The following is a 27208-nucleotide window of genomic DNA, read 5'->3' as shown; positions in this document are numbered from 1 at the left end:
AACTTAATACGGATGGAGCTTTTAAACGTAACTCGGGGCTTGGATCCGCGGGCGGACTAGTGCGGGATAACTTGGGGGATCTTGTTTGGGGTTTCACCACAAATATTGGTAAAGTCAATAGCTTCGTGGCAGAGCTGTGGGGCCTAAGGGAGGGTCTACGGCTCTGTCTCGAGAAGGGGTTTCGTCGGGTTATGATCGAGATGGATTCTAAAGCCATTATTGACCTCCTCCATGATGACAGGGACACGGATGACAATATGAGTGCTCTATTTCATGACTGTCTGGCCTTGGTGCCTGAGTTTGAAGGGATCTCCTTCAACCATATCTTCAGAGAAGCTAACACTTGCGCAGACTTTTTGGCCAACCTCGCCCAAACTAAGGATTGGGGCACTTGAGTATTCACAGAACCCATGGAAGATCTCATCCCTCTTCTTGCTCGTGATGCGGGAAGGGCCAGCTCCCGTAGAATCTCTTAATCTGAGGCTTAGCCTCTCTTTCCTCACCAAAAAAAAAGAGTAGGTCTTCAATTTATGGACATTAGTTAGTGATTATAATGTTTAAACCTAATTTAGTAACTTTTTTTTTTCCTATGTAAGAGTTTTTGGAATGTTTAGTTTTATGAATTAATTGTTTGTTATACTTGGAAAACAAACAATAAAGTCATATCAACACAAAATGTTCCTCAAAAAAAAAAAAAAAAAAAAATCAACACAAAATGTGGTAGCTCCAGTTTCCATGCAACATTATGACAATTATACCTAAAATTTTAAATTTGTTAAATTAATATTAATATGTTTATAAGATCATATTATATTATACTATTCGATTCTTAAACAATCTTACCATAACTTAATCTAATTAAATTTATGGACATTAGTCGATGATTTAATGTTTAAACCTAATTTAGTATTTTTTTTTCTTTGAATTTTTGGAATGTTTAGTTATAAAAAATCACATAAACTAAAAATGCAATATATTGACACAAAATATGGTAGCTCGGTAGCTCCAGTTTCTGTGTACAGACTACAGAGTAACATTGTGACAATTGTATCTTTATTTTTTAATTTGTCAAATTCATATTAATATTTTTACCAGTCTTATAAAAACCATATTCAAACCTAATTTAATATTTTTTTTTTCTATATGAGGATTTTTGGAATGTTTATTTATATGAATGTTTAGTAAAAAATCACATAAACTAAGAATGCAACATATCAACATCAAATAGAATTTGATATATTATGTTAAAAATATATATATAGAAATTTGATATTCATTATCATTCGGATAAAAAAGTAACTTTGAATTTATTGAACATAAGATAATTGTTACAAACTATAAATGTTTAAAAATAAATTACTAAAATGAACATGTATGAATATAATTATCACAAAATACTTTGGGGTGTTTGGCAAATAGATGTTAGTTGATAGCTAATTGAGTTAGTGGTTAGTTGTAAGTTGATTGTATTAGCTGGCTATAAAAGATGTTTTGTAAAATTACCTATTAGCTAATAACTTATGACATATTTCCTCTGTCCCATTTTATTTGTCTAACTTCCTATTCATGAGTCAAACCAACTTTTTCTTCTTTTGTTTATTTTCTTTAGTATGTTTTACTTGTTTTTAAATTTAATTTTTCCTATTTAATAGTACTTTTAGTGTAGTTTCTAAATATATAAATTTTGTATACTAATACTAAACTTAATGTTGTGAAAAATTGGATTAAAAATTACTTCAGTCAAGTCTCGTTAACCGAATCAGACATATAAAATGGGATGGAGGGAGCATAAAATAACCTTCAAAGGTATGAGCGTATTGTGTTTGTTGTTAGCTGATAGCTAATCGAGTTAGCGGTTAGTTGTAATAACTTTTTACTTCATAGTAATTAAAATATTGTCCCTAATCTAATTTATGCTATTAAAAATTGAAAACTTGTGACTTAATATCTAAAATCGCATATCTTCCTGACCCGGGAAGGATATCAATTAATTGGGCCCATAATGAAAACTTACGGCAAAAGGCTGAAAGCCCATATACCCGTTATGCTGTAGAAGAAACTGGAAAGCAGTCAAAGCACTATAAATACTGGGTCACGTCCACAATTTAGCCGTAGAGGTGCACTTTGTCCCCTGCAGTGGTGAATTGTCTGTAATTTGAGGTACGTCTCGTAATCTGTTCTAACTTTTTGCTTTTCTTTGTTAATTTTATGCGTATGGAAGTTCATATCCGAATGGCATGTTAGCTTTCTTCTTCTATGGTTTTTTTTTTTTTTTTTTTTCTCAGAAAAACGCAAATGAACAGAGACTAGTTTTTTGTTTTTCCTAAAATCGCTGTAAATGCAGCTGTTTTGTGTGTGTTTCAATGCTCCCTTTCGATAAAAGCGTCTTTCTTCTTCTATGGTTTAGGGTTTGTAGAATTTGAGTGGTTTTTGCTATGAACTGAGGCTTAATAAAAAGTTTCTTCTGACATGAGGCTTTCTGAAGTAATGGTGGTTAATTTTTCACATGTTAAAAATTTGGCATCATTTGACGAAATCCACAATTCAGTACCCTGTTTAGTTCATAGAGCTCATACGCTGTATTCTGTAGTTTGAAGTTCGGTGATACCACCATACCAGTCCTAAACATAGAGGTAAAATTTATAAAATGATTTATGTTGGTGATGGATTTAATTCCCCGGGGTAGCCCGAATTATTAAACCCGGATAAGTATACGTACGAAATAAATAATACGACGCAGAGGTATAATAAGGTCGCGGGGACCGTATATTGTATTAATTATCGCTAATAAGCTATTACAAGGCTTGATTAGGACAATAAGGCTAAAAGATAGCAATTCAGGAATCTATTGTGTTGTGTGTCCTGTCATTCTTTAGGACAAGAGGGAGTCCTTTTATATCAGCTCAAACCCCCTAACCGCACCCCTAGGATCGGGGTTAGTTGGATCGGCCCGCTTTGACCGCGTCCTCTCCGGGACCGGGTCCAAGGCAGGCCGACTCGGCACGGCCGAGCTGGGCAAGTGCCGAGCTCGGCCTAGCCGAGTCCACCATGGACCGACTCGGCAGTGGCCGAGTCCATGGTGATGGGCTCGGGTGTACCGAGCCCATCTGTGGCCGACTCGGCCCAAGGCCGAGATGCCTTGGGCCGACTCGGCCACGGCCCAATTGACTGGGCCGAGGGGCTTCTCGGGTCCGTCTCTCCGGGTCGGTTCGATCTAGGTCTAATATATCCATCACGAGTCCCCCACTCTCTTCGTTGTGATAAGTCGACAACGATAGAGAGTAGACACCTTGCGAGCCGACTCCTGCGCGATTGTCCCGAGTCGAAAATAGGCCGACCCCGTCCGGATAAAATCTTCGTTGCAGATAGAATTTTCTTTCCGAAAAATCCTCCTTAGATATGGTAGAATCCCACTCAAAATGCAACTCCTTCCCTATAAAATCTTGAGAATCCCCATTATTATTCCCATCAAATCTACTTCCCATCCCCATCAACTTTTCCTTTTCCCAATGCACCTTTCCAATTTTTGAATTTTGGTCAACTCTCCCACTTCCCCCTCTTTTCCACCATCCATCCCCTATAAAACCCCCCTTTTCTCCCCATTTTCGGCCATCCCTCTCCCACAACACTCAAAAAATCTCTCAAGCTCCTCCTAGAGTCACAAGCTCTTCTCTGGGTCTCTAAGTTTCGTCCCGAGTTCGGTTAGTCGTTTCTTCTCCCCTTTTTCCTTCCTAGCGCCGAAATACATCCGTTGCACATTTTTTTTTGACTCGGCCGAGAGCACTAGGTGCGCATCTTTGCACACCCTTGTCTTCTTTGCATGTCTATTAGCTTTGATTTCGGGGTTCTTGACTCCATAGACGAGAGTGAAATTGATATGGGCGACCCCAACTCTCCGAATGGCTCGATCCCTCTAGAGGACGAGCTTCCACACCTCCCCGAGGGGTCCAAGTCCCTCGGGGACGACTCGGTCGCCACGGGCCCACTTGAGGCCGAGGTCGGGTATACCGACCTCGACCCGCGCGTCCCGGCCACCACCTTGGCCCGCATCTTCCCTTATCAACACGAGAAGGCCTTACAACTAGTGGGGCCGGGTGTCGAGGTGTTGGCACCTTCGCCGGATTATAATGTGACCGTCCCGCCTCGAGCCGGCTTCTTTGGTGTGCACGTCGCTTCTCTTTCATACGGGTTGCGTTTTCCACTCCACCCCTTTGTCGTGTCTCTCCTCAACTACTACGAGATTGCCCCGGGACAATTAGTCCCGAACTCGCATTGTGTACTCTTGGCTTTCCTCCTTAGATGTAGAGAGGTGCGGGTCATGCCTTACCTTGACCTCTTCAATTATCTTTTCCAAGCCACCAATTCCACGGGTCGTTCTAGTAGGGGTTAGGTGTCCTTTTCGGCTCGTGCCCGTATGAAAACCTTCCAAGACCTCAACTCCTCTAACCATAAATGGAAACCCAAGTTTGTGTATGTCTCCGTGGGCCCCGACTTTCCCTTCATATCACCTTGGAGTCCCCGGTTCCGGAAGCATGTTACCCCTAGGAAAGGAGCCGCCTTGCTAGAAGACGTCCGTATTTTCCGATGAGGTGGCCCGATCATCTACATCACCCCGATGGTGACCGAGGAGAGCCTGGCGGGTTTGGGCTTTGCCCGGGGTGCCCCGCTTCCTCCCCCTCTGTCGGGTCCCCCTGCAGATGAGCCCGAGCCTATTGCTGTGGACTCGCCCTCCGGAGGTGAGAACTCGGATGACATGGTCTTCGAGTTTTTGCCGCGGGATCGGGACGAATCCCCCAGCTCGGTCTCGGCGGGGCCGACTCCTGCTCCTGAGGTCCTGCCTGAGTCCGAGCTCGAGCTTACCATGGCTACGCCGAGAGGTTGGTCCTCCTCCCTCTGAGCTATTCCCGTGTTCTTGCGACATCCCCTTATATTTTGCTCGTATTTTGACTGGTGGTCTGCAGGAGATATTCCCTTGATGGGTGATCGGGCTGCAGGAGACGTTCCCTTGATGGGTGATCGGGTTGCGAGATACCGAGAGAGGGATCGAGAGCGGAAGCGCCACAGAGCTGCTGAGGGGAGTGAGGCCTCGATGCGTCTTCGTACTACTGGGCCGGCGATCCCACCTCGTCCTATTAGGCCAGTGGCTCCACCGCCTCCACCCCCCCGCCCCAACGCGGGCACCTCTTGTTCCTCCGCGCCAGCCAGGACTGGGCGATCTCCCGCGCCTCCGTACGCTGCTCCAGGACTTGGTTACTTCTCGAGGATCGGCTGTCGCTGATGAGGGGGCCATGTATAACCATCTGATAGAGGTGAGTCCGTTTTTGGTGTCAGAAAGACTTTGTGGTTCCCATGTTATCTCTAACTTGTATTTTCTCCTTTGTGGATTGACAGGTTGTTCTCCACTGCACTTCCCTTTGTGGAAGCCATGAGGCGCTCCGGGCGCGCACTGGGACTCTTGAGGGACGGGTCGCCGAGCTCACCCAGCTGTTGGGCCAGGAGAGGGAAGGGCGCCGAGTCGATGTGGACAGGCTGAGAGAGGAGATGGGCCACGTGGTGCCGGCTTATCAGAGGTCCCACCAGTTTACTCTAGATGCTATGTCGTATGCCCGGGGCCGTCGGCAAGAGCTCATAGACGAGTGGCTTGCTTCGGAGGAGGGGAGGACTCGCCTTGAGGACGAGGAGATGGCTGCGTATGATGTGGGGCTGTACACGATGCAGCAGGACATATATGCGGTCTTGAGGCGACAGGACCCTACTTTTGACCCCGTGGTGAGGGGCTTGCCAGGTTATCTTCCCTTACCCGAGGGCTCTGCAGCCGGTTCTTCTGCTGGGGCGGATACTCCTGCCCGTGCTGTTGGTGGAGGTGTGGTTTCTAGTTGCGCGGATGCATTGGGGAGGTTGGATGCCTTGCTCGTGAGCCAGGCCCCTCTTGCGGGTTCCGTTTCTCCCTCCACGGAGACCATCCATGCCGGCTTGGGTGCTTATGTTCCGGGGCTCGGGGCTGATACGGGACTCGGCCGTAGCCGAGACCCTCGTGGCCGAGTTGTCAGGACTCGGCCGTGGCCGAGTTGCTAGGACTCGGTCGTGGCCGAGTCGTTGGCAACTCGGCCGCGTCCGAGTCCAGAATTTATTATTTTTTTTTTTAGCCGTTCGAACCGAGTTCTTTGAACATTAGGCCTGGGGGCTCTTCCGTCGGGGTTGGTACGCGAGGTTGGACCTCGTGCCCCCTTAGGGTATGTTAGCCACGATAGTCGAGTCCTTGTTGGACTAGACCCTGGGGCTCCTACGTCGGGGTTGGTACGCGAGGTCGGACCTCGTGCCCCCTTAGGGTATGTTAGCCACGATAGTCGAGTCGTTGTTGGACTAGACCCTGGGGCTCCTCCGTCGGGGTTGGTACGCGAGGTCGGACCTCGTGCCCCCTTAGGGTACGTTTGGGGAAGTCCGGTACAAAACCTCCTTCATTCGCGATGGGTGAACAAGAAAAGGTGTTTCTTATTACATAACTTCATTCTGTTCATAGCAACGGAGGGGGCCTGCCGCCTCCTATGACATTATTTGCAAAACATTAATGGAGATGGCACTAACTCCGTATGGTCGAGCTGGTCTGCGGTGGATCACTGGTAATACCTCAACAAATGCTCCGAGTTCCAAACTCTAGGTATCTCCTTCCCTTTGGGGTTCTTGAGCTTGTAGCTGCCGGGACGGACCACCGCTGCCACAATGTAGGGGCCTTCCCAGTTTGCCGCGAACTTCCCTCCGGCTTGGGGTTGGCTTGCTTCTCTCCTTCGGAGTACATAGTTCCCTACTTGGAAATAACGGGGTTGCACTCGTTTGTCGTGGTAGGACTTGGTTTGCCGCTGGTAGTTTTCAGCTCGGATAGAAGCTGTCTCTCTTCTATCATCTATCATGTGGAGGTCGGCGCTATGGTGTTCTTCGTTGGTGTCGGGGTCATATTCTTCTTCTCGCCAGGAAGGTATGACCGCCTCCGCGGGGGCTCGGGCTTCAAAACCGTAAGCTAACGAAAACGGTGTCTCCCCGGTGGCCCTTCTGGGGGTGGTGCGGTAGGCCCATAAGATGGCATCGAGCTCCTCCACCAAGGCTCCCCCTGCGGATTCAAGTTTCTTCTTCAAACCGGTTACTATAGTGCGGTTGGCATTCTCCACCTGCCCATTGGCTTGTGGATAGCAAACGGCTACTCGACTATGGTTGATGCGCCACTCGCCGCAGAAACTCTCGAACTCTTGCCCTTCGAATTGGCGCCCGTTGTCAGTGATGAGTTGCATCGGGACCCCAAATCGACACAAAATGTCTTGGTAGACAAACTGTTTGCACCGGGCACTTGTGATGCTTGCCAGCGGCTTTGCCTCTACCCATTTGGTAAAGTAGTCGACAGCCACTATGAGGTACTTTCTTTTGCCCGACCCCATAGGCAGGGCCCCTACTATGTCCACCCCCCACCTGGAGAAGGGGATGACCGAGCTGATCGGGGTGTAGTTCGTGGCGGGTCGGCCGGGGCCGACCTGAAAGTGCTGGCATGTCTCGCAACTCCTTACGTAGTCGGCACACTCTTTGGCCATTCTCGGCCAAAAGTACCCCTGCAAGATGGCTCGACGGGCCATGGTGAAGGCGCCCTGGTGGGCGGAGCAGGTCCCTTCGTGGATTTCTTTCATGACCGACCTGGCTTCGTCTGGGTACAAACAGCGGAGTAGGGCGCCATTTTACGACCTCTTATAGAGCGTGTCCCCCATGATGACATATGTGGGGGCACGCCACTTCACTAGCTTGGCATCAACATCATCAGGAGGTAGCGTACCTGTCTGTTTGTACTCCTTGAGGTGGTCCAACCAATAGGGGGGTCGACTCTGTATGGGTAGGACTGGGTAGAATTCCAGACTCGACCTCTCGAAGTCTTTGACTCGGGCACTTTTTGAGATGTGCTCCGGGGCCCCCTGGCTGAGCTTAGACAACATGTCGGCATCCGTGTTTTGGACTCGGTGTACCTGTAGGACTTCATAGTTTATTAGCTGGCCCAGGAGCTGGAGCACCACATCCCAGTACCTCCTCATCCTCTCGTCACTTGCCTCGAACTCTCCTGTGACTTGGCCCACTACCAGCCTAGAGTCACATCGGATCTTGAGCTTCTCGACCCTCATGTTTAGTGCCAGTCAGAGCCCTCCGAGGAGCGCCTCGTACTCGGCTTCGTTGTTGGACAGCTTGAAGGCAAAACGGAGGGCGTAGTAGGCTCTGAACCCCTCAGGTGTGATGAGGACGACCCCACCCCCGCAGCCTTTTGGTCCCGAAGCTCCGTCTGTGGACAGAGTCCACCACTCCTCGTCTTCATCTCGGGCCTGCCCGGCGGCTTCCCGGGCAGTGCACTCGACTATGAAGTCGGCTAGTGCCTGCCCCTTGATGGCTGGGCGGGTCCGAAATTGTATGTCGTACTGGCTGAGCCGCATGGCCCATTTGACCAACCTGCTGGCCGACCCCGAAGCCCTCAACACCACATCTAGGGGCTGGTTGGTAAGGACGTGAACGGGGTGGGCCTGAAAATAGTGGCCGAGCTTCTTTGTGGTGATGTCAACCGCAAATATGGCTTTCTCGACGGGCGTGTACCTGATCTCCGCTCCCTGTAGAGCTCGGCTCGTGTAGTACACGGGCTGTTGGACCCCGTCATCGTCCCGGACCAGCACAGAGCTGACCGCGGCCTGGGAGATGCCGAGGTACAAGTATAAGACCTCCCCCTTAACGGGCTTGGCTAGTGGGGGGAGCGACATCAGATATGTCTTGAGATCCTCGAAAGCCTTTTGGCACTCCGGAGACCACTCGAACCCCTTGGTATTCTTGAGTACCCCAAAGAATGGTAGAGATCTTTCGGCCGACCACGAGAGGAAACGACCGAGGGCTGCTAGTCGCTCATTGAGGCGCTGGACTTCCCGGTGACACCGTGGGGACTCCATGTCCAGGATAGCTTTTACCTTGTCCGAGTTGGGCTCTATGCCCTTCTTGGAAACCATGTAACCCAAGAACTTCCCCCCGTGGACCTCGAAGGTGCACTTCTTGGGGTTAAGACGCAGGTTGAAACGTTGCATAATTGAAAATACCTCAGCTAGGTCGTCCGTGTGCAGATTGGACTCGGTGCTCTTCACGATCATGTCGTCGACATAAGCCTGCAGGTTGCGGCCGATGACTTGTTTGAAAACCTTGGCTACCATCCGGGTGTAGGTAGCACCTGAGTTCTTTAACCCGAAGGCCATGACCTTGTAACAGTAAACCCCTTCTAGAGTGGTGAAAGCCGTCTTCTCTTCGTCGGCCTCCTCCATGAAGATCTGGTAGTACCCCCTGAATGCGTCCAGGAAGCTCATGATGGCACATCCCGCTGTCTCGTCCACCAGCTGGTCAATGTTTGGGAGCGGGAAGGGGTCCATGGGGCAAGCCTTGTTGAGGTCGGTGTAGTCCACGCACATCCTCCAGGTGGGCGACTTCGGGGCGAGGACCACATTTGCCAACCAGGTGGGGTATGTGACCTCTCTGATGTGACCTATCTCCAAGAGGGTGTCGACCTCTTTTTTCACGAATTCTCTCCTGTCTGTGGAGAGGTACCTCTTCCACTGCTGGACTGGCTTGACCGAGGGGTCCACAGCCAGCTTGTGTGTGATCACCTCGCGGCTGAGGCCCGGCATGTCTTCGGGGCCCCATGCGAAGATCTCCTTGTAACTCCGGATCGTGTCGATGATGCGAGCCCGGAGCTCGTCCGGGAGGCCGACCCCAACCTTTACGACCCGGTCGGGTCGGTTGAGATCCAGGACGACTTCCTCCTACTCAACTATGGGCTCGGCCCGAGGCCGACCCATCTCGTCTCGCAATGCCTTCTCGGCTATGGTGTGGACCCGGAGGTCCTTCTTGTCCATCTGGCGGCACGCTCGTAGGTAACAGCTGCGACTCACTCTCTGGTCCCCCCGGCGGTCCCGAGCCCGCTCGGCGTTGGGAATTTGAGACACAGGTGCTCCATAGAAATCACGCACCTGAGGTCCTCCAGGGCAGGTCGACCAAGTATCATCTTGTGGGCGCAGCTGATTTTGACAACTACGAACTCGACCCTCCACTTCTTGAGGTGAGGTGAGGTGCCTATCTCAACATCCAGGCTAATTGATCCCTCTATTTCGATCGAGTCCCCCGTGAACCCAGATAGGGGGGTCCTAACCTGCTCCAGCTGGTCCCTTGGGAGACCGAGTTAGGCGAATGTGTCGTAGTACATGACATTTACCGAGCTGCCCGTGTCTACGAGCACTCGGTGCACCACCACGTTGTTGACGTCCAACTTGATCACCAGGGCATCTTGGTGTGGTAGGGGACCATCCGGCAGGTCGTCATCGGTGAAGGTGATGGGTTCCCTTCGTAGCTTCTTCTCCCGTGGGGCTTGTGTCACCTCCCCAACGTACAGACTCCTCGCCCACTTCTTCCGTTCGGCTTGGGTGTCGCCACCCTCGAGTCCTCCAAAAATGACATAAATGGACTGCTTGTTTGGGGGCTGGGAGTCTTCTGTCGTCTTGTCGTCCTCTTCAGAGCTTTGGTCGTGCTCTCTCTTGCGGGGTGCCGGGTTGGGTGGCGCGGAGCCACCGCTCCATTTCTTCCATACGTTATCCCGGCCCTAGCCTTGGGGTTGGCTGGGCCGTTTAATGAAGTGGCCCAGGTAACCCATCTGGATGAGCTCCTCAATTTGCTTCTTCAGGAGGATGCACTCATCCGTGTCGTGACCCTTTTGGCGATGGAACCGGCAGTACTTCTTGGGGTTGCCCTTCGCCGAGATCTTCATGCACACCTCCTTTGGAAACTCGACGATCCCCTGGTCCTCCGTGTGGGCGAGGATGACACTCACGGGGTGAGTCAGCGGGGTAAGGAAACGTGTGGGGTTCAGCCTGGGCCCCTCGGCGTAGTCGCGACGATGCTGCCGAGATGCCCTGCTGCGTTCCTCCTGGGGGGCCTTGTCCTTCCGACCTCTCCCTTCTTCCTGCTCCCTTTTTCTCTTCTCGGCAGCTTCGGCGTCAGCATATCTGGCCGCCCTGTCCATCAGGTCGGCATAGTTCTTCGGAGGGTACCGGATGAGATCCTGGTGGAAAGCACCCGACCTCACATTGTTCCTGAAAATTGGTATAGCCGACTTACCATCGAAGTTGGCGACTCCCATGACTTCTTTCTTCCACTTATTGAGATACTCGGCTAATGACTCCGAGCTCTTCTGTTTCAGGTCGCACAGGTCGGCAATCTGCTACTTCCTGGGTATGTTGGTGGCGAAGTGGGACAGGAACTGCCTGGTTAGATCCTTGAAGGTGGAGATGGATCCCCCTGGGAGGGACCCGAACCAGTCATGTGCCTGCTCGTCCAGAGTGGCAAAGAATCCCCTGCACAGGATGTCGTCGGTAGCCTCGGTAATCATCATGGCGGCCCTGTACCTGGTGAGGTGCGACCGTGGGTCTGTGGTCCCCGAGTACGCTTTGACGGTGGGGAAACGGAAATCCTTGGGCAAGGGTTCCTCCATGATAGAACTCACGAACGGGGTGGACAGTATGTCATTGGACTCTGAGGACCCGTCCCTTTCATCGAACTTCTTCTGGAGCTCGTCCATCCTTCTCCGTAACTGCTCGACCTCGTCCCGGTTGGAGCTCGGGACTCGGCCATTTGTCTCACCCGTCCGCTCCACCCGGGCGGGATGTCCGCGTTGCGGGGAGCTCGGGTTTCACGGTCTGGGGATCTACGCGAGCCCGCCCCCTGCTGTGGCCAGGTTCGGGGTTCGCGACTTGGCGACCTCCGAGTGGCCGACGCTTGTCGTGGCGGCCTGCGGGAGCACGACTCGGCCGCTGGTGGGTCGTTGGCGGCCGGCCTCGGACCCAGCCTGTCCCGTGCCGACACGCGCTCGCCCAACCGTTCCAGGGCGGGCCTGGTTTGGGTTGGGGCCCTTCCATCATCACCGTGCGGACGGTCTCGGCGGGAGCTCCCTCCTCCTTGTCTGTCCGTCGGGCGGGGGGAGTTGACTTCCCCTTGTGTGGCCCGTGCCGGAGGTGGCACGGCGCTCGGCCCGCTGCGCCCCCGGGAGAGAGGTGGAGGCGGTATGGCGCTCGGCGGCACGCCCCCTTGGGTGGCGCCTAGGTCGGCTTGTTCCTCTGCCCGGAGGCCCGTCGCAACACGGGCCAGTGCCGTGGAGGCTTGTTCGAAGACCGCCACCCCCTCCTGGATGAGGGCGCGAGCTGGAGCGGTAGCGGGAGCCGTAGCAGCGAGAGTCACGGGGGGTGGTGCACCACTGCTGCGGTGGTTGGTGAGCTGGGCCCTCAGGTCTCCTCCCGACCTGTTGGAGGCGACCGGTTGGACGCTGGGGGCCCTGTTGGGGCCGTTCCCGTTTGCGACGAGCTGGGTGCCGCGGGAACCGTTGGTGTGGCGAGAGTTGGATCTCGATCTCGTCATCGCTGTGGATGAATGATAATGGGGAGAGCGCTCAAGCTTGTACAGCAGCTCTCAACAAGAGCACCAATGATTGATTTAATTCCCGGGGGTAGCCCGAATTATTAAACCCGGATAAGTATACGTACGAAATAAATAATACGACGCAGAGGTATAATAAGGTCGCGGGGACCGTATATTGTATTAATTATCGCTAATAAGCTATTACAAGGCTTGATTAGGACAATAAGGCTAGAAGATAGCAATTCAGGAATCTATTGTGTTATGTGTCCTGTCCCTCTTTAGGACAAGAGGGAGTCCTTTTATATCAGCTCAAACCCCCTAACCGCACCCCTAGGATCGGGGTTAGTTGGATCGGCCCGCTTTGACCGCGTCCTCTCCGGGACCGGGTCCAAGGCAGGCCGACTCGGCACGGCCGAGCTGGGCACGTGCCAAGCTCGGCCTAGCCGAGTCCACTATGGACCGGCTCGGCAGTGGCCGAGTCCATGGTGATGGACTCGGGTGTACCGAGCCCATCTATGGCCGACTCGGCCACGGCCAATTGACTAGGCCGAGGGGCTTCTCGGGTCCGTCTCTCCGGGTCGGTTCGATCCGGGTCCAATATATCCATCAGTTGGATTGCGATAACTCCCATCTCTAGTTCTTTCTTTATTAAAAAGATTTCTGCTTTATATTTCTTATGCTTTTTAGGTGAATGGCATTTTTAGTTAGGATCATTAATTGATTATACCTTTATCATTTCAATAGATACTACCCCTTCATTTCCCATCTATAGAGGTCATTGCTACTGATATTTGACAAGTTTTTGATAATTTTACTTCACATTAATCTTTAGATCTAGGATTATGTAGGCACATAGGCTATTGCTTTAAAGTGTAGTTTAGGAAGTGTTGAAGCCTTAATAATGAACTGTCTGGTTTTCAGCCCTAAAGAAAACAAGGCTGTGTGTTGCGTTTCCAGTTTTCCATTGTGTCACTGATATTGTTAAAAGTTTGATGAGTTTTGCATGTTGAAACCCTTGGCAGTTGGAAGAGTTGAGGTTGAAACATGGGCAAGCGGAAATCAAGGGCAAAGCCACCTCCCAAGAAGAGAAATGATAAACTCGACACTGTTTTCAACTGTCCCTTCTGCAGTCATGGAACTAGCGTGGAATGCCGCATGTAAGCAATCTTTTAAGCCTATTTCTCCCACTATGTGGTTTTGAACCAACTGAGCATTGTTGTTCTGTATACTTGAAATGCCAAAGCTATATACAACTTCCACACCCCACCTACCCTGTCGAGCACTAACATACCCAAGAAACGAGCCCGCTTAGTACTCATTCACATTGTTGTTTGGTTTTAGTGACATGAAGAACTTGATTGGTGAAGCTGTGTGCAACATCTGCCAAGAGAGCTTTAGTATCACCGTAACAGGTTAATAATCTCTCTCTCTCTCTCTCTCTCTCTCTCTCTCTCGCTCTCGCTCTATATTCTTCGTTTGAATGTATTAAACCTCTGAAATGATCTCGTTTTCTTCTCTTTTCTTTGATGCAGCTTTAACTCAGCCAATAGACATGTAAGTCGATGAAGCATTTGCTCCATCTTCTACGCTACTACTCTGCAGTTAAGCTACTTCTTGACTCACAACGTATTGACATTTGTATATGCAGATATAGCGAATGGATCGACGAATGTGAGCGTGTGAACAACCCTGAGGCTGAGGGTGATGAGTGAAGGAAGAATGTTGTTAGCAATACTAGTAGTATGTGACTCGTGTCTGTAGCAATAGTTGTGGATGTACATTATTAGTATAGTCATTGAATAAAGGGGGGAAATGACATTTTGCTCCCTGTGTTGTACTTCTAGTGTAAACTCAGCTAGCTCCTATATTCCTCCTAATGAAAAAGTGTTTGGAAATCCTCTAATTTTGCAAGCTTAGTTTTGTCATTTAAGCATAAATATGGTTTTTACACATTCCTTCACTTGATCCATAATTGAAAAATAGGGCCAAAATCAAAGTTATTAATTTTAGACTATTTAAATATTTAAGTCACACCTATGTATATATTGTACAGCTGAAATTAGGCCAGCCACCTTCTTGGTATGTCCAAGTGCAATGTTAATAGCTTAATTGTTATTGCCGTATAACCTTGAATCATCAGTTTTATGGATGATATATTATAAAAATGAATAAAAATCTTCTGCATAAAATATGTCAATTCCATTAGTTCGAGTTGGAGTTGGAGTTGGTACGATCTCGCTGGTTGGAGTTGGAGTTGGTACGATCTCGCTGGATGGAGTTGGAGTTGGTACGATCTCGCTGGTTGGAGTTGGATTTGGGACAATATCACCGATTGGAGTTGGAGTTGAGGCAATCTCACCAATCGGAGTTGGAGTTGGGGCAATCTCGCTGGTTGGAGTTGGAATTGGGACGATCTCATTGATTGGAGTTGGAGTTAGGACAATATCGCCAATTAGAGTTGGGACAATCTCAACGGTTGGAATTGGAATTGGAAAAACTTCACCAACACAAGCAAATGGAGATCTACTTTCATCAAATATTCCATGAAAGTTGGTGCAATCGGCAGTAGTAGGTCTTCCACGCTTATGGCTTATGTCTAAACCTACTAACACAATATCATCACAGGGCAGAAACGAGCTACAATCGAGAGTGACAGCTACCTTATTAGAGGAAGTACCCCTAAAGTTGATGAACTTAACATTTGAAATTTCGACTCTTGATTCTCCCTACATCCACAACAATTTTAAGTTCGCACATTAAATTAATTATACTATCAAGCAAGATATCTCAATTAAAGATACAATAAAGTTAGAAGTGAGTTTGAAAACATGTGAAAAATAGAATTTGTACCATAGACCTGCAATGAGAGTTGGGGCAATAGTGCTGATCGATTAAAATTGAATTGCTAACATTATTCAAAATGATATCTTGAAAAATAAGATTGAAGACCCTTGAAGAAAAAGAAGGAGCCCATGTTTTGATCCTAACTCCATTTTTGGTGTTTGTGAAAGTGCAATTCTTCACAACAATCCCACTCACATCTTCTTCATTTTCATGTTGTCCTAAGCTTCCAATACTAATGCCATGACCAGGACCACATGTGACATTGTGGATGTCAATATTTGTACTTCCTTTGCTCAAGGAGATGCAATCATCGCCTGTCCCAATGTTCGTATTGACGATAGTTATATCCTTTGACCGGGAGATATGGATTCCGTCCGTATTGGGGCTATTGTGCGGAGCTTGTATTCTCACGTTCTTGATTAGAATAGAGTCACTCTTTCTTATCGTAATGTGAAAAAACTTACTATTTTTAGAGACTATGCCTTGAATCAATGCATTTGAGATATTCTTCAAGCTTATAGACTATATAAACAAAGATTAAGAAGAAAAAAAAAAAGTTAAAACACAACAAATGTTATACATATATATACTATAATCATGGTTGCAAATATCGCGCCTAGGCGCTAGGCGCCCGGCCGCCGCCGCGAAGGCGGTTTGGTCCACTAATTTCTCAAAAAAATGCTTCTTTAGCTCTTAATTTTAGTTTTTTTATGTATTTAGATGGTTTAAACAATCTTTTGAACACTTTTACAACCACTTTCGTAAATAGTTTCTAAGAAATAACTATGGAAACCTTATGTTTTATTACTAAATTTTAAAAATTTTTAATTTTTAATTTTAATTTTAATTAAAAAAAAATTAAAAAAAAAAATCGGCACCTAGGCGCCCCCTTGCCGCCTAGGGGGCGCCTAACGTGTTTTGCAACATTGACTGTAATTAAAAATGTTATATGTATACGTACAATTGGAAGAGATATGCAGTGAAGTTTACGTTTGCATTCATTTAGAAGCCACGCAGATTCACCTCGGCCATCAAAAGAGCCCTTCCCAACAATGGACAAACCTAGGATGTTAGAGAACAACACCCAATGTTTGGAATGTTTCATGACTGAAACGTTGGTCGGGGCCTTCAAATTGCCATTAAGTATAAATCTTGTTGAACCCTTGCATGGTCCAGCTAATTTCACCTTATTCAACAAGAACGTTCCTTTCGGGATCAAAACTACGCCGTTTTCAGCATCGCATGCTTCACTCCATGCCTTTAGCAATGCCTAAATACATAACGAAACATTCTTAAAAAGTTTCACGAAATTTCTTTGAAACATTTTATATTACCTTAGTTATATCAAGTGCTCCTCCAGATATGCTATGAAATGAAGTGACATCAAAGACATTATCTTGAATATGGATTGAACAAACCCGAAGTAGAAGGATAACAAGGATAGAAAAGGTAGAAAAGACTAAAGAGGATGTCATTTTTCTAGCTCTTTATGCAATGTTTTTCTTTTGTTGGATCAGTTGAATAACTGTACATGCTTTAAGTTCTTAGACAATTACTTAATATAATTCATCAGATAGCATTGAATAAACTTAGTAATGTGAAAAATTTAAGATGTATATTTAACTAAAGTAACCGTATATATAATAAAAAGTTTATACACCATAGTTAATTGTGCAAACTTTTAATGTGCTTTATTTATATTAGTTTTAATTTGCTCAAAAATTACGTTATGAGCATTTAAAATCTTTCTTAAACCTATCCAAAAAGTTATACATTTTTCCGTTACTGATCATACTTTAGGGAATTAAATAATTAAAATTAGGGCTATTAATTTCTAGTCAAGAGTTTTTATTACTGTAATGCACGCACATCCATATATTGCTGTGTAGTTCTAAAAAATAAAATAAAATAGGAAATTGTATTTTTGGTCTTTATTCCGTAAGAATATCTAGCGCATATTCAATTTTTTGGTGATTTGAATTGTAGATTTGATTCTTTAATTTTTTATTATAATTAATAAAGTGGTGTTTTTAGCTTGATAAACACGGTTAACTCTTGATGATTTTATGTGGAGTAAAGGTTTAAAAAAAAAAAAAAAAAAAAAAAAAAAAAAACCTAATGGGATATGAGCCCAAAGATCGGAAGAATGACGATGCCAGACGGAATAACAAGGAAGACGGAACGAGATGTTGGGCTGGTAGGAGACATTGGAGAACGGGTCAGTCCGAGAAGGTAGAGAATGGCTAAAGGTGAGGCAATTCAATATGAGTAGTGTAGCCAATTAAGAAGTGATCAGACCAATCCAGAAGGAGTCAGATCAATCGAGGAGTCAGTTGGGTTACATCAATTACCCGGCTGGGTGAAGAAGACGAACGACCCTTCGACGCAGTTGTAACCGAACGAATGAATGAGCAAGCAGACGAAGGTAAGTGGAGGGAGGAGCTAGGCAGAATGAACCGAGTGAATGCAGGGACCAGGCAGACGGAGTCGAGTGGATGGGGGAGCTAGGCAGAAGGAACTGAGCGAATGCAGGGATCAAGCAGACGGAGCCGAGTGGATGGAGGAGTTAGGCAGAAGGAACCGAGCGGACCAGGCAAACAAAGCCGAGTAGTGGAAGGAGTTAAGAGAGCAGAAAAGGAAGAATCCAAGTGATCGAAGGTGTTGGACCGTTAATGAGCAATTAAAGACGAGTTAGTGGCAATGATGAGGCAGACCGTTGAGAGAGATGATGAGCTACTACTGATTAATTCTCATTTATAGCCATTATTAACCTTAATTAGTTCATTTAATGTATTAATGAGTGGCCGAGTGCAACGGTACATGTATAAAAGGTTTGCGAAGACACTATAAAAGGGGTTAAGCATTCTAAACATACACACGAGAGTTTAAGAGCATTTTGGCATTTATCGGTTGTGTTGGCCCATCGGTAATCTGCCCTGAAAGTCTAAAAACCAATAAAACCCTCTAATTATATACCATGTAGTGTGATAATATCTCGGTTACCATTCTAAATGGGTGGTGGTCATAGGTTTGAACTTCAGTGATGGGGGACTTAGATATTTTGGGCTGAAAATGTTTGAGAAAGTATAGCACAGATATTACGTTATTTAAAAAAAATATAATTCAATTAGACTCTGGAATTTTTATTTTTTATTTTAAAAATTCAATTGAACTCTTTTTTTTTTTTTTTAAATTCAATTGATGAACTCTTAAATTAATTAAAATTGGCCAAGGACCTTGTAGTCAAATGACACCAAGTTGCTCCTTTATAAAGGATGTTGTGGGATTGAGCATCCGATATTTGACTCTTTGTGCTACGATACTATGTTGTAATAGAGTTAGATTCAAAAAAAAAAAAAATTAAAATTGTACAATAGCTGACAACAAAATCAAGCATCAACCAAAACCATGTATTTCACAACCAAAAACACTGTAATACTGTATACATTTGTACTATCAAAATGCTCTAACTTGAAACTTAATGTTGTATAACTCACGTAGGCAAAAAAAATAATAATAATAAATAATAAATAAAAAATAATAAATAAAACTTACCAGCTCTGTCATGACTCGAATCAACCTCATTTCCTTAGGAATTCATGATTTTTGTCACTATAAAGATCTGCCATAGGCCCATAGTAGAGATTGTAAAGATAAAAGAAGGTTTTGAGAATTATTTTAACTATGAATTTTGATTTGCTTTGAATTAGATAAAATTTAAAAATTATTCCAAAAAAAAAAAAAAGAAGATAAAATTTAAAAATGAATGAGCTTAATTCATGAGTGAAGGGACTAGAGTTCGAGCCCCAGTCCAAACATTATTGGAGTTGGACTCTCCAGAACTATTGCAAAAATAATGGGGATTCTGGTTTGGACGATGCTGCGATTACCAAAATGCCCAAATCTGTCCTGCGGATAATTTTGCAGACACGTCTTCTCCCCTCGCCTTCACCACACTCACATGCGGGAAAGCATATGTATATGCACATCTTGAATGAATGAATGAATAGAAGTCACTGGATTCTTTGTTCAATTTTGACGACATCAACTCTTGGCATATATGTTCGTAATAGAGAATTGAGAAAGATTGTGATATTGGACGCTCCTCCGGCTTTCACTTAATTTCCTCAACAATTCTACGGAACGATGCGGCTTTTACTACGGAGAAGCGCGGTGGTAATTGGAAATGACAACGGTGGATTGCGGATGATGTTAGGGTTTAGGAGAGGTATGGCGACGAGCTGCAGGGCGGTGCTTCTGCCGCGATTCGGCGACCCCGACGTGCTTCAGCTTCGTGACAATGTCAGCGTTCCTGATCTCAAACCCAATCAAGTGCTCGTTCGCACTCGCGCTGTCTCTATCAACCCCCTTGACACCAGAGTCAGTTCAATCTCCCACTCATTTTCTACTTCCATACTTTAATTTATTGTAATTTGTGAGAAAACGGTTGCCTGCTTGTCTGAATTGTTTCACACTTTCAAAGTTCGCGTTCAGCAGAGATGCAAATGTGTTTTGTTTGACTAATGGCAGCTGAATTGAGCTGTGTGAAATTGAATTCTGGCTTTGTGATTCGGGTTTCTTAGAAGTCATTTATACTTGCATATATTGTTATCTCACTTAAATGTAATTATCATCTGTTTGTCCATGCATATTTCTAAACATCCTGATGGTCTTAAGTAGTAGCATCTTTGATCTTGTCTGGTTACCTGCTGAAGTGATAATGATATTAAATGATATGATGAAATGCTTGATATATTCCTGCATCGCGTTTTGTTATTACACTGATCGCTTTAAACCAACTCAAGCTTGTTCCTGGAATTTTTACATTTCCATTTCAAGTTTGAGATATATTGTAGTTTTTTTTTTTTTCAGATGCGATCAGGGTATGGCCGTTCAATATTTGAACCACTTCTGCCATTGATTCTGGGACGTGATATCAGTGGTGAAGTTGCGGCTGTTGGAAGTTCTGTCAGATCTGTAGGTGTTGGGCAAGAAGTATTCGGTGCTCTGCATCCAACTGCTGTGAGGGGTACTTACACTGACTATGCTATTCTTGATGAAGATGAACTTGCTCCCAAACCAGCCTCACTTTCGCATGTGGTATGTCTTCAGTGTGAGAGAGTGCATATATGGGATAACTATCTTCTCATGAATTAAACATAACCTTTTTGTACTCTGAGCACATATATCTCTTTTGTTTCTCATTACAAGTTCACTTCATTTCTTATTTCTATTTTTTCCACTCCCAGCCATGTGTGGTACAAATGTGGGTAATCATTGTAATTTTAAGTTGTCCGTCTATAGGAAACTCATTAAAAATTGAATGCAAGCATTTCACATGCATATTTATTTCTCTCTTCCTCACTTAGCTTAGTTTGAGATTGTTGATAATGGGAACTGTTTAGCTTAGAGGCTACTCCTCTCTACCTAGCTTATAGTACTTGTATGATTTTTCAATATATTGTGTCTAAAATGTCCCCCTTGCTGTTGGTTGGATTTACTTTAATCTGCATTATTGATGATTTCTTCATCTCTTTCTTACTTTCTTTTCATGCTAGTGATTATAGCTTAATGAATATCCTTTGATTTTCCCACAGGAAGCTAGTGCTATTCCTTTTGCTGCTCTAACTGCTTGGCGTGCCCTAAAAAGTACTGCAAGGATTAAGGAGGGGTATGGTTTTTGTGTGATGCATTATTTCTACCTTTTATAAAATATAAAATATGAATATAAATAAATTTGAATATCTTCATAAATTTTACTCAACCATGCATATCACTTGGTAGTTGAAATCAATTTTAGATGCAGTTCTTTTAGTGGTGTGGCAATCATTTATTTCTATGTAGCGTTCTGTTTCTGTATTTTTTTAAACTGACTTTGCTAAAATGCCTCATACATATTATGTTCTGGTTTACATCTTTGGCATTCATAATTAGTCTTGATTGGAAATAGAAGCAGCTTTCATTCCCTAGGGTTTACTATCAAAGTCTGGAATTCAATAAATGGAGCAGGATAATGCATTCAGTGTACTGACTTTATTGCTTTTTCATACAAATATTTGAAGGCAAAGGGTCTTGGTGGTGGGTGGAGGAGGAGCTGTGGGGTTTTCTGCAATTCAACTTTCAGTTGCTGCAGGCTGTCATGTTTCTACCACGTGTGGAGGTGAGAGTGTAGATCGCATTTTGGCTGCTGGTGCTGAGCAGGCAGTTGATTATACCACTGAGGTACACAGCGGTGATTGTGATGTGGATGGTTCTCCATATATGACGCAGAACGAATAATGAAAGGGAACAGAAAGAAACTTTAACAGAATTGATAAACTTCAGTAGAATTCAAATACCTTCAAAAGCTTTTTTTCCTACAAGCATGTTCTGGCTTAAATAGATACTAAGCAAAATGGGGAATACAAAATATTAAATGCATGGTGGCAGGAAAGAAAAGAAAACCAAAGGGAAATGCAGATAAAGAGACATAATTAAAGTTTGATTGAATCTGGACACTTCAAGCTGCCAAGCAACCACCTCTGAACCTCTTTTGATTTCCTGCATGTGATTTTAATCCTGGGGCCGTCCACGTTCTCTATCAATATAGCTACCTCATCTTGTGATAATGAAAATTGTTCACTTCCTGGTTTTGGTATGCAGTTTTCTCCTACTTTCATTTCCTTTTCCTGATTAACATGTCCTCTTGATTACAGGATATTGAAGTAGCTATAAAGGGGCACTTTGATGCAGTTTTGGATACAATTGGTGTTCCAGAGACGGAAAGAGTAGGCATTAACCTTTTGAAGAGAGGTGGACACTATATGACATTGCAGGTAACAAACTACTTAACTCCTTCCCTCACCTGCTGAATTACAAAATCTTTTTCCTTTGCCTTGATATGTAAATCTTCTTACTTTAGGGAGAGGCTGCATCATTGGCTGATAGGTATGGGCTAGCTATTGGCCTTCCTATGTCAACAGCTATCTTGCTAAAGAAACAGATCCAATATCGATACTCTCATGGAATAGGTACATAACAGTCTTTCTATATTGTCTAACCAGTACATTTGTCTTGGTGTTTTAAGATCCTATGGTAATAGCAGGGCATTTAGGGACCAACATCCATATTAATAGTTGGGATACTCCCTTCCAATCATAATCTGTTGTCACCATTTGGGAAATTTTTTTTTTTTTGTAAAAAACTGTTTCTTCTGATAGTCTTGAAAAGCCAAGACAATCCTAGTGAATTTTACGCTGCATTTTTATTTTTGACATGGACAGAGTATTGGTGGACTTACATGAGGGCTGATGCCGAGGGTTTAGATGAGATCCGCAGGCTATCAGAAGCTGGAAAGCTCAAAGTACCAGTCGAAAAAACTTTCCCTTTTACGCAAGTGAAAGATGCCCATCATGCCAAGGAAAAAGGGAAAATTCCTGGCAAAGTAGTACTGGAACTAGACTAGATCAACTCGATGCGATGAGGTATGGAGCCCCAGTTTGGTTTTCAAAGTGTTAAATGTCATGCCCCATTTGATCCTTGACCCAATAATAATGTCAAGTTTGCATACAAATCTAGTGGCTGTGGCTGGACTGCTGGTGGAGTCCTATCTGTAAAATGTAAATTCTTGAAATGTTTCTCAATTTTGTAGGTTTTTTTCATTTTCCGTTGTTCACAGAAATAAATAAATATAGCCAGTGGATTTCAGTCATTACAGCTTTCAGTGCTGTAGTTGATGATGAACTAATACAATGAACTATGTTTGACATGTTTCTGAGCCTTTTGAAAGACCTTTATATCAAAAGAGAGAAATTGAAATATTCTTGCAAGTTTATATCACTAACTTTTTCAAAATTGTTTCAATAATGATCATTCATTAATTGGAGGATAATTGCCCTTTATGGAGAATTATGAAAATGTATACCTTCATTTAATCCATAATCACTTATAATAATCCTTCAACGACTAGTTTGACATAATAACTATTTCAACTTTTGCCATGTTAATTTCGTAAGCCAAATTGTTAATCCATTTCCTAATTATTGTTGCCTTTGAGCCTACTACTATGCCTAATGCTTATTAGGCTATTGAACATTTGGCAAATTATATTATGCACCGCGCGTCTTTTTTTTAAAATGAAAATTAACAGTGTTTATTTTCGCCGTTTCGCACTCTTTTGCAAAAAATAACTCTGTTATTCAGTGTCATTTTGTATACACTGCAGTTTCAGTTGAACACAACTACAGTTTCATTTCGATATAATTATAGTTTCATTCGATATTTATAGACTCAAATATGTGAAAATGTTATTTAATTTTATTTTATATACACTATAGTTTTATTAAAACACAACTACATGATCATTTTGATATTATTACAGCTTCATTGTACAATATACATTCAAATATGTGAAATGTTATTCAGTTTCAGTTTATATACACTGTAGTTTCATTTCACTATAACTACAGTATCAGTTTGATATAACTGCAGTGTCGGTTTGGATATACTGTAGTGTCAGTTAGTGTTTAATACACCAAACAAACGGACTCCGTTAACTCTAACGGCGGGCCGTTTCTTTACTTAAAGAAACGGCGCCGTATATGGGCCGCGGTGCATAATCGATTATGCACCGCGGTCTATAATATAACAACTGTGAACATTTGTACCTAAACCATCATTGCTAAAACCTGATCCATTTCTTCAAGCTTAAGTTTTGTGCTTTTTTTTTTTTTTTCTAGAGACTTATTCATCATATTTTGTAATATTTATATCTAAGAAAAAATATTATTTAAAAAGAGAGTTAATTAATTATTCAATCAAATCCCATGATATTTAAAATATAAACCAAAAAAAAATTGATATATGAACTTCAAGAGAATAAAATTCTTGTTATATCTCGCGATTTTACGGGGTATTAATAAAAGAGAAATAGAGTAATACAAATTTAACGTAAAAATTAAAAGTAGATACTTCATCTGTCCTATTTTGTTTATCTTGTTTATTATTTATTGATCAAATTAACTCTTTATTCTTTGTTTGTTTTTTTTATTAATTTTTAAATTTAAATTTTTTGTACATTATAATACTTTTAATGTAGTTTCTAGATATATAAATTTTATATATTAATACTAAACTTAATGTTATAAAAAATTGAATTCAAAATAACTTCATCAAGCCTCATTAATCGAATCAAACACATAAAATGTGACGAAGGAAGTATAATATTAGTCATATCAAAATGATGGTCCATGCAATGTCACCATGTGCATATGTTGAACAAAAAAGACTTGTCACCAAACCATTCAAGGGAACTTCACTTTTTGAGTCTAATGTTTAGGCTTGTCTACTTAAGGATGCCTAAAGTAGACTTTCTCCTTTTTCCTTTCATCCTTTATTACATGCAAAGCAAAAGTATTGCTTTTATTATACAAAAGAAATTTTAAGTATTTTTTTTTAATAAATTAATTTGGGTAAAGTAAATTATCACTATAATCGTTGCAATATATATAATGTTGTAACTAGTTCATGAAATTACTTATCAATTGGACACGACCTGCAATATAATGTTGTTGTAAAGATTTTACATTTTTGGGAAAATAATTGTAGGTTGAAGAGATAGTAAGATGTGATGGTATGTGGAGTATATATTGTGGATTAAAGAAGATAATGATAATGTGACAGTCAATGATTTGTGTGTACTTGAAAGAGCATTGAAGTAGAGAAATTAGTTGGATTTAATGACACTAATAATTCCATGAATCCAGGGAATTATATGGAGAGATTGATCATATTATTTGAGTGTTATGTAAGATCTAGAGGGAGGATTTTTTTTTTTTTTTTTTTTTTAATATATAACATCCAATATCCGTATTAATTTAAAATTTATTAAATCATTATTTCAGTAGGTAATATTTGAGAGAAGAGACTAATGTTTGAACCTCGACAACGACAATAATACTCTATACTAGTCTTTAATAATTTTAGATTTACACTTAATTTTATCAATATTAATTTGTCTATGCATCTTATTAAAATTTCAATAAAAATTCAAGCCAATGCATTTTTCTTATTCTTAAAATTAATATTTTTAAAAAATATTTTACAATTTTATACTAGAATCATCAAATTCTAAATCAAAATTAGAATTTTATCGATTCTGATTCCAAACTAAAACAGTAACCACCTGTATGGTTTCAATTGGAATTTAATTTGCACAATGTCTACTTCAATTCGAACCAACAAATTCAAGCCAAACAGGGTTAATTCATACTAATGCCTATCCTGCTAGTGAACAATATTTATATTATAAATCATGGTGCATATAGCAATATGAATGAAGTCATTCCTTATTTTTTCTCTTTATTTTTTTTTAAATTAAATTTGTCTTTTTTTTTTTTTTTTTTTTTTTTTTTTTTTGCACATAATCATTAAAATAATATATTAAACAACATAAGTATTATTTAAAAAATCTCAACCAGATATTTTTAATAAAAATTAATATTATTTATGCAAAAATAAAGAATAATAAATTTAAATACTCCGTAATAATTTATTAATTGGTACTATTTTTATGAATATGTAGTATTATTTTATAAAAATATTTTTTAAAAAAATTAATAATATATTTTTTTATTAACTTAGTGATAAAACAAACCAACTACTATGTACTGTAAATCTGTAATGACACATCTATTATCATTCTAAATAAGTGATTACAAGATGGAACCCATTTTTGAGTATCTATAAAAAAATAATAATAATAAAAAAAAGAGTTAATTACCTATTTGGTCCCTTAACTATTGCAAAATTACTGATTTGGTCCTTGACTATATTTGTTACTCAATTAAATCCTCCAACTATGAAAACGTTAACCAATTTGGTCCTTTGTTCGGGCAGTCGTCTACCTACAATTAAATGTGAGGATAGTTTCAGAATTTCCATTAGCCATGCACCATTTATACCCGAGTTAATTCCAGCAATGGTCCTCCGACTATGTTGATTTTCCACAATTAGTCCTCGACTTTTAAATTGGACAATTTAGACACTTGACTTTCAAATTCTTTCCAATGTTAGTCCTTCCGTCAAATGAAGGTTAAGTGGATGTTAGTTTGAGGGGTAAAATAATCATTTCACTTGCTTAGTTTATAATTATCCCACCTTTCTTGTATACGCGACATTCTTTCCGGCAAACAAGTCCAATCCGCCGACAATCCCCGACGTCCATAGAAGTAACAGAGAAGAAGACGATGAGCATAAAAATAGAGTGAGTGATTGGAGGGCTCTTGATAAGCTGGTTGCTTTCTAAGAGTATGCAATCAATCAATCTCAGTTACGTTACAAATCTGAGAAGCAACTAAGTTGGTAGAGTTTAGTTTTGTAACCTGAATGCCGGGAAGATTCTTGGGCCATGTTCCCTGTAAAATGGGTTAATGTCATTTGCATCATACAAGGGATGGTTATCTTTGTTAGAAGTTGTAAGCATGGTTGTCATTAACCCACATGTGCTTGTTCCCGCCACTACATCAAAGTAATCTGCAATTCTCGCATCCGGTCCGTCTAGCTCCTGAAGCTCGGATTCCAGATGCGCTAGAATGGTGGCCGGAATAATCACTCTAATACCTCCACCGTCAATGCTCAGAAACGTAACCATATGGCCTCTTTTTGGGAAGCAACCAGCTTATCAAGAGCCCTCCAATCACTCACTCTATTATTATGCTCATCGTCTTCTTCTCTGTTACTTCCATGGACATCGGGGATTGCCAACGGATTGGACTTATTTGGTACACGGAAAGAATGCCGCATATACAAGAAAGGGATAACTATAAACTAAGCAAGTGAAATGACTATTTTACCCCTCAAACTAACATCCACTTTAACCTTAATCTGACGGAAGGACTAACATTGGAAAGAATTCGAAAGTCAAGTGTCT

At 43.0% G+C, this 27208-nt stretch overlaps 4 protein-coding genes across 4 annotated transcripts; 3 read left to right on the top strand and 1 right to left on the bottom strand.

Moving 5' to 3' along the window:
* Nucleotides 1-2079: 2079 nt before the first annotated feature.
* LOC109188385 (transcription elongation factor 1 homolog) lies at nt 2080-14351 on the top strand. The gene is made up of 5 exons (XM_019339034.1): nt 2080-2160; nt 13479-13613; nt 13798-13868; nt 13989-14010; nt 14105-14351. Exons 2-5 carry the CDS (start codon nt 13501-13503, stop codon nt 14166-14168), a joined length of 270 nt encoding a protein of 89 aa, XP_019194579.1. The 5' UTR covers nt 2080-2160; nt 13479-13500; the 3' UTR covers nt 14169-14351.
* LOC109188384 (formin-like protein 2) lies at nt 4812-5360 on the top strand. Its single transcript, XM_019339033.1, has 2 exons — nt 4812-4877; nt 4962-5360. Exons 1-2 carry the CDS (start codon nt 4862-4864, stop codon nt 5276-5278), a joined length of 333 nt encoding a protein of 110 aa, XP_019194578.1. The 5' UTR covers nt 4812-4861; the 3' UTR covers nt 5279-5360.
* A 261-nt stretch (nt 14352-14612) lies between the features above and the next one.
* LOC109187385 (exopolygalacturonase-like) lies at nt 14613-16775 on the bottom strand. The gene is made up of 4 exons (XM_019337570.1): nt 16635-16775; nt 16262-16570; nt 15307-15822; nt 14613-15182 (listed from the first exon to the last, which is right to left on the bottom strand). The coding sequence occupies exons 1-4, from the start codon at nt 16773-16775 to the stop codon at nt 14613-14615; spliced, it is 1536 nt and encodes a 511-aa protein (XP_019193115.1).
* A 2370-nt stretch (nt 16776-19145) lies between these two features.
* LOC109188450 (reticulon-4-interacting protein 1, mitochondrial) lies at nt 19146-23059 on the top strand. Its single transcript, XM_019339139.1, has 7 exons — nt 19146-19680; nt 20173-20400; nt 20898-20971; nt 21363-21522; nt 21996-22115; nt 22202-22310; nt 22563-23059. Exons 1-7 carry the CDS (start codon nt 19447-19449, stop codon nt 22742-22744), a joined length of 1107 nt encoding a protein of 368 aa, XP_019194684.1. The 5' UTR covers nt 19146-19446; the 3' UTR covers nt 22745-23059.
* The last annotated feature ends 4149 nt before the right edge of the window (nt 23060-27208 follow it).

This window comes from Ipomoea nil, unplaced genomic scaffold, assembly GCF_001879475.1.
Source record: "Ipomoea nil cultivar Tokyo-kokei standard unplaced genomic scaffold, Asagao_1.1 scaffold1421, whole genome shotgun sequence".
Lineage (NCBI taxonomy): Eukaryota > Viridiplantae > Streptophyta > Magnoliopsida > Solanales > Convolvulaceae > Ipomoea > Ipomoea nil.
The sequence above is the reverse complement of the archived record's forward strand: the minus strand, read 5'-3'. Positions and strand labels throughout refer to the sequence as shown.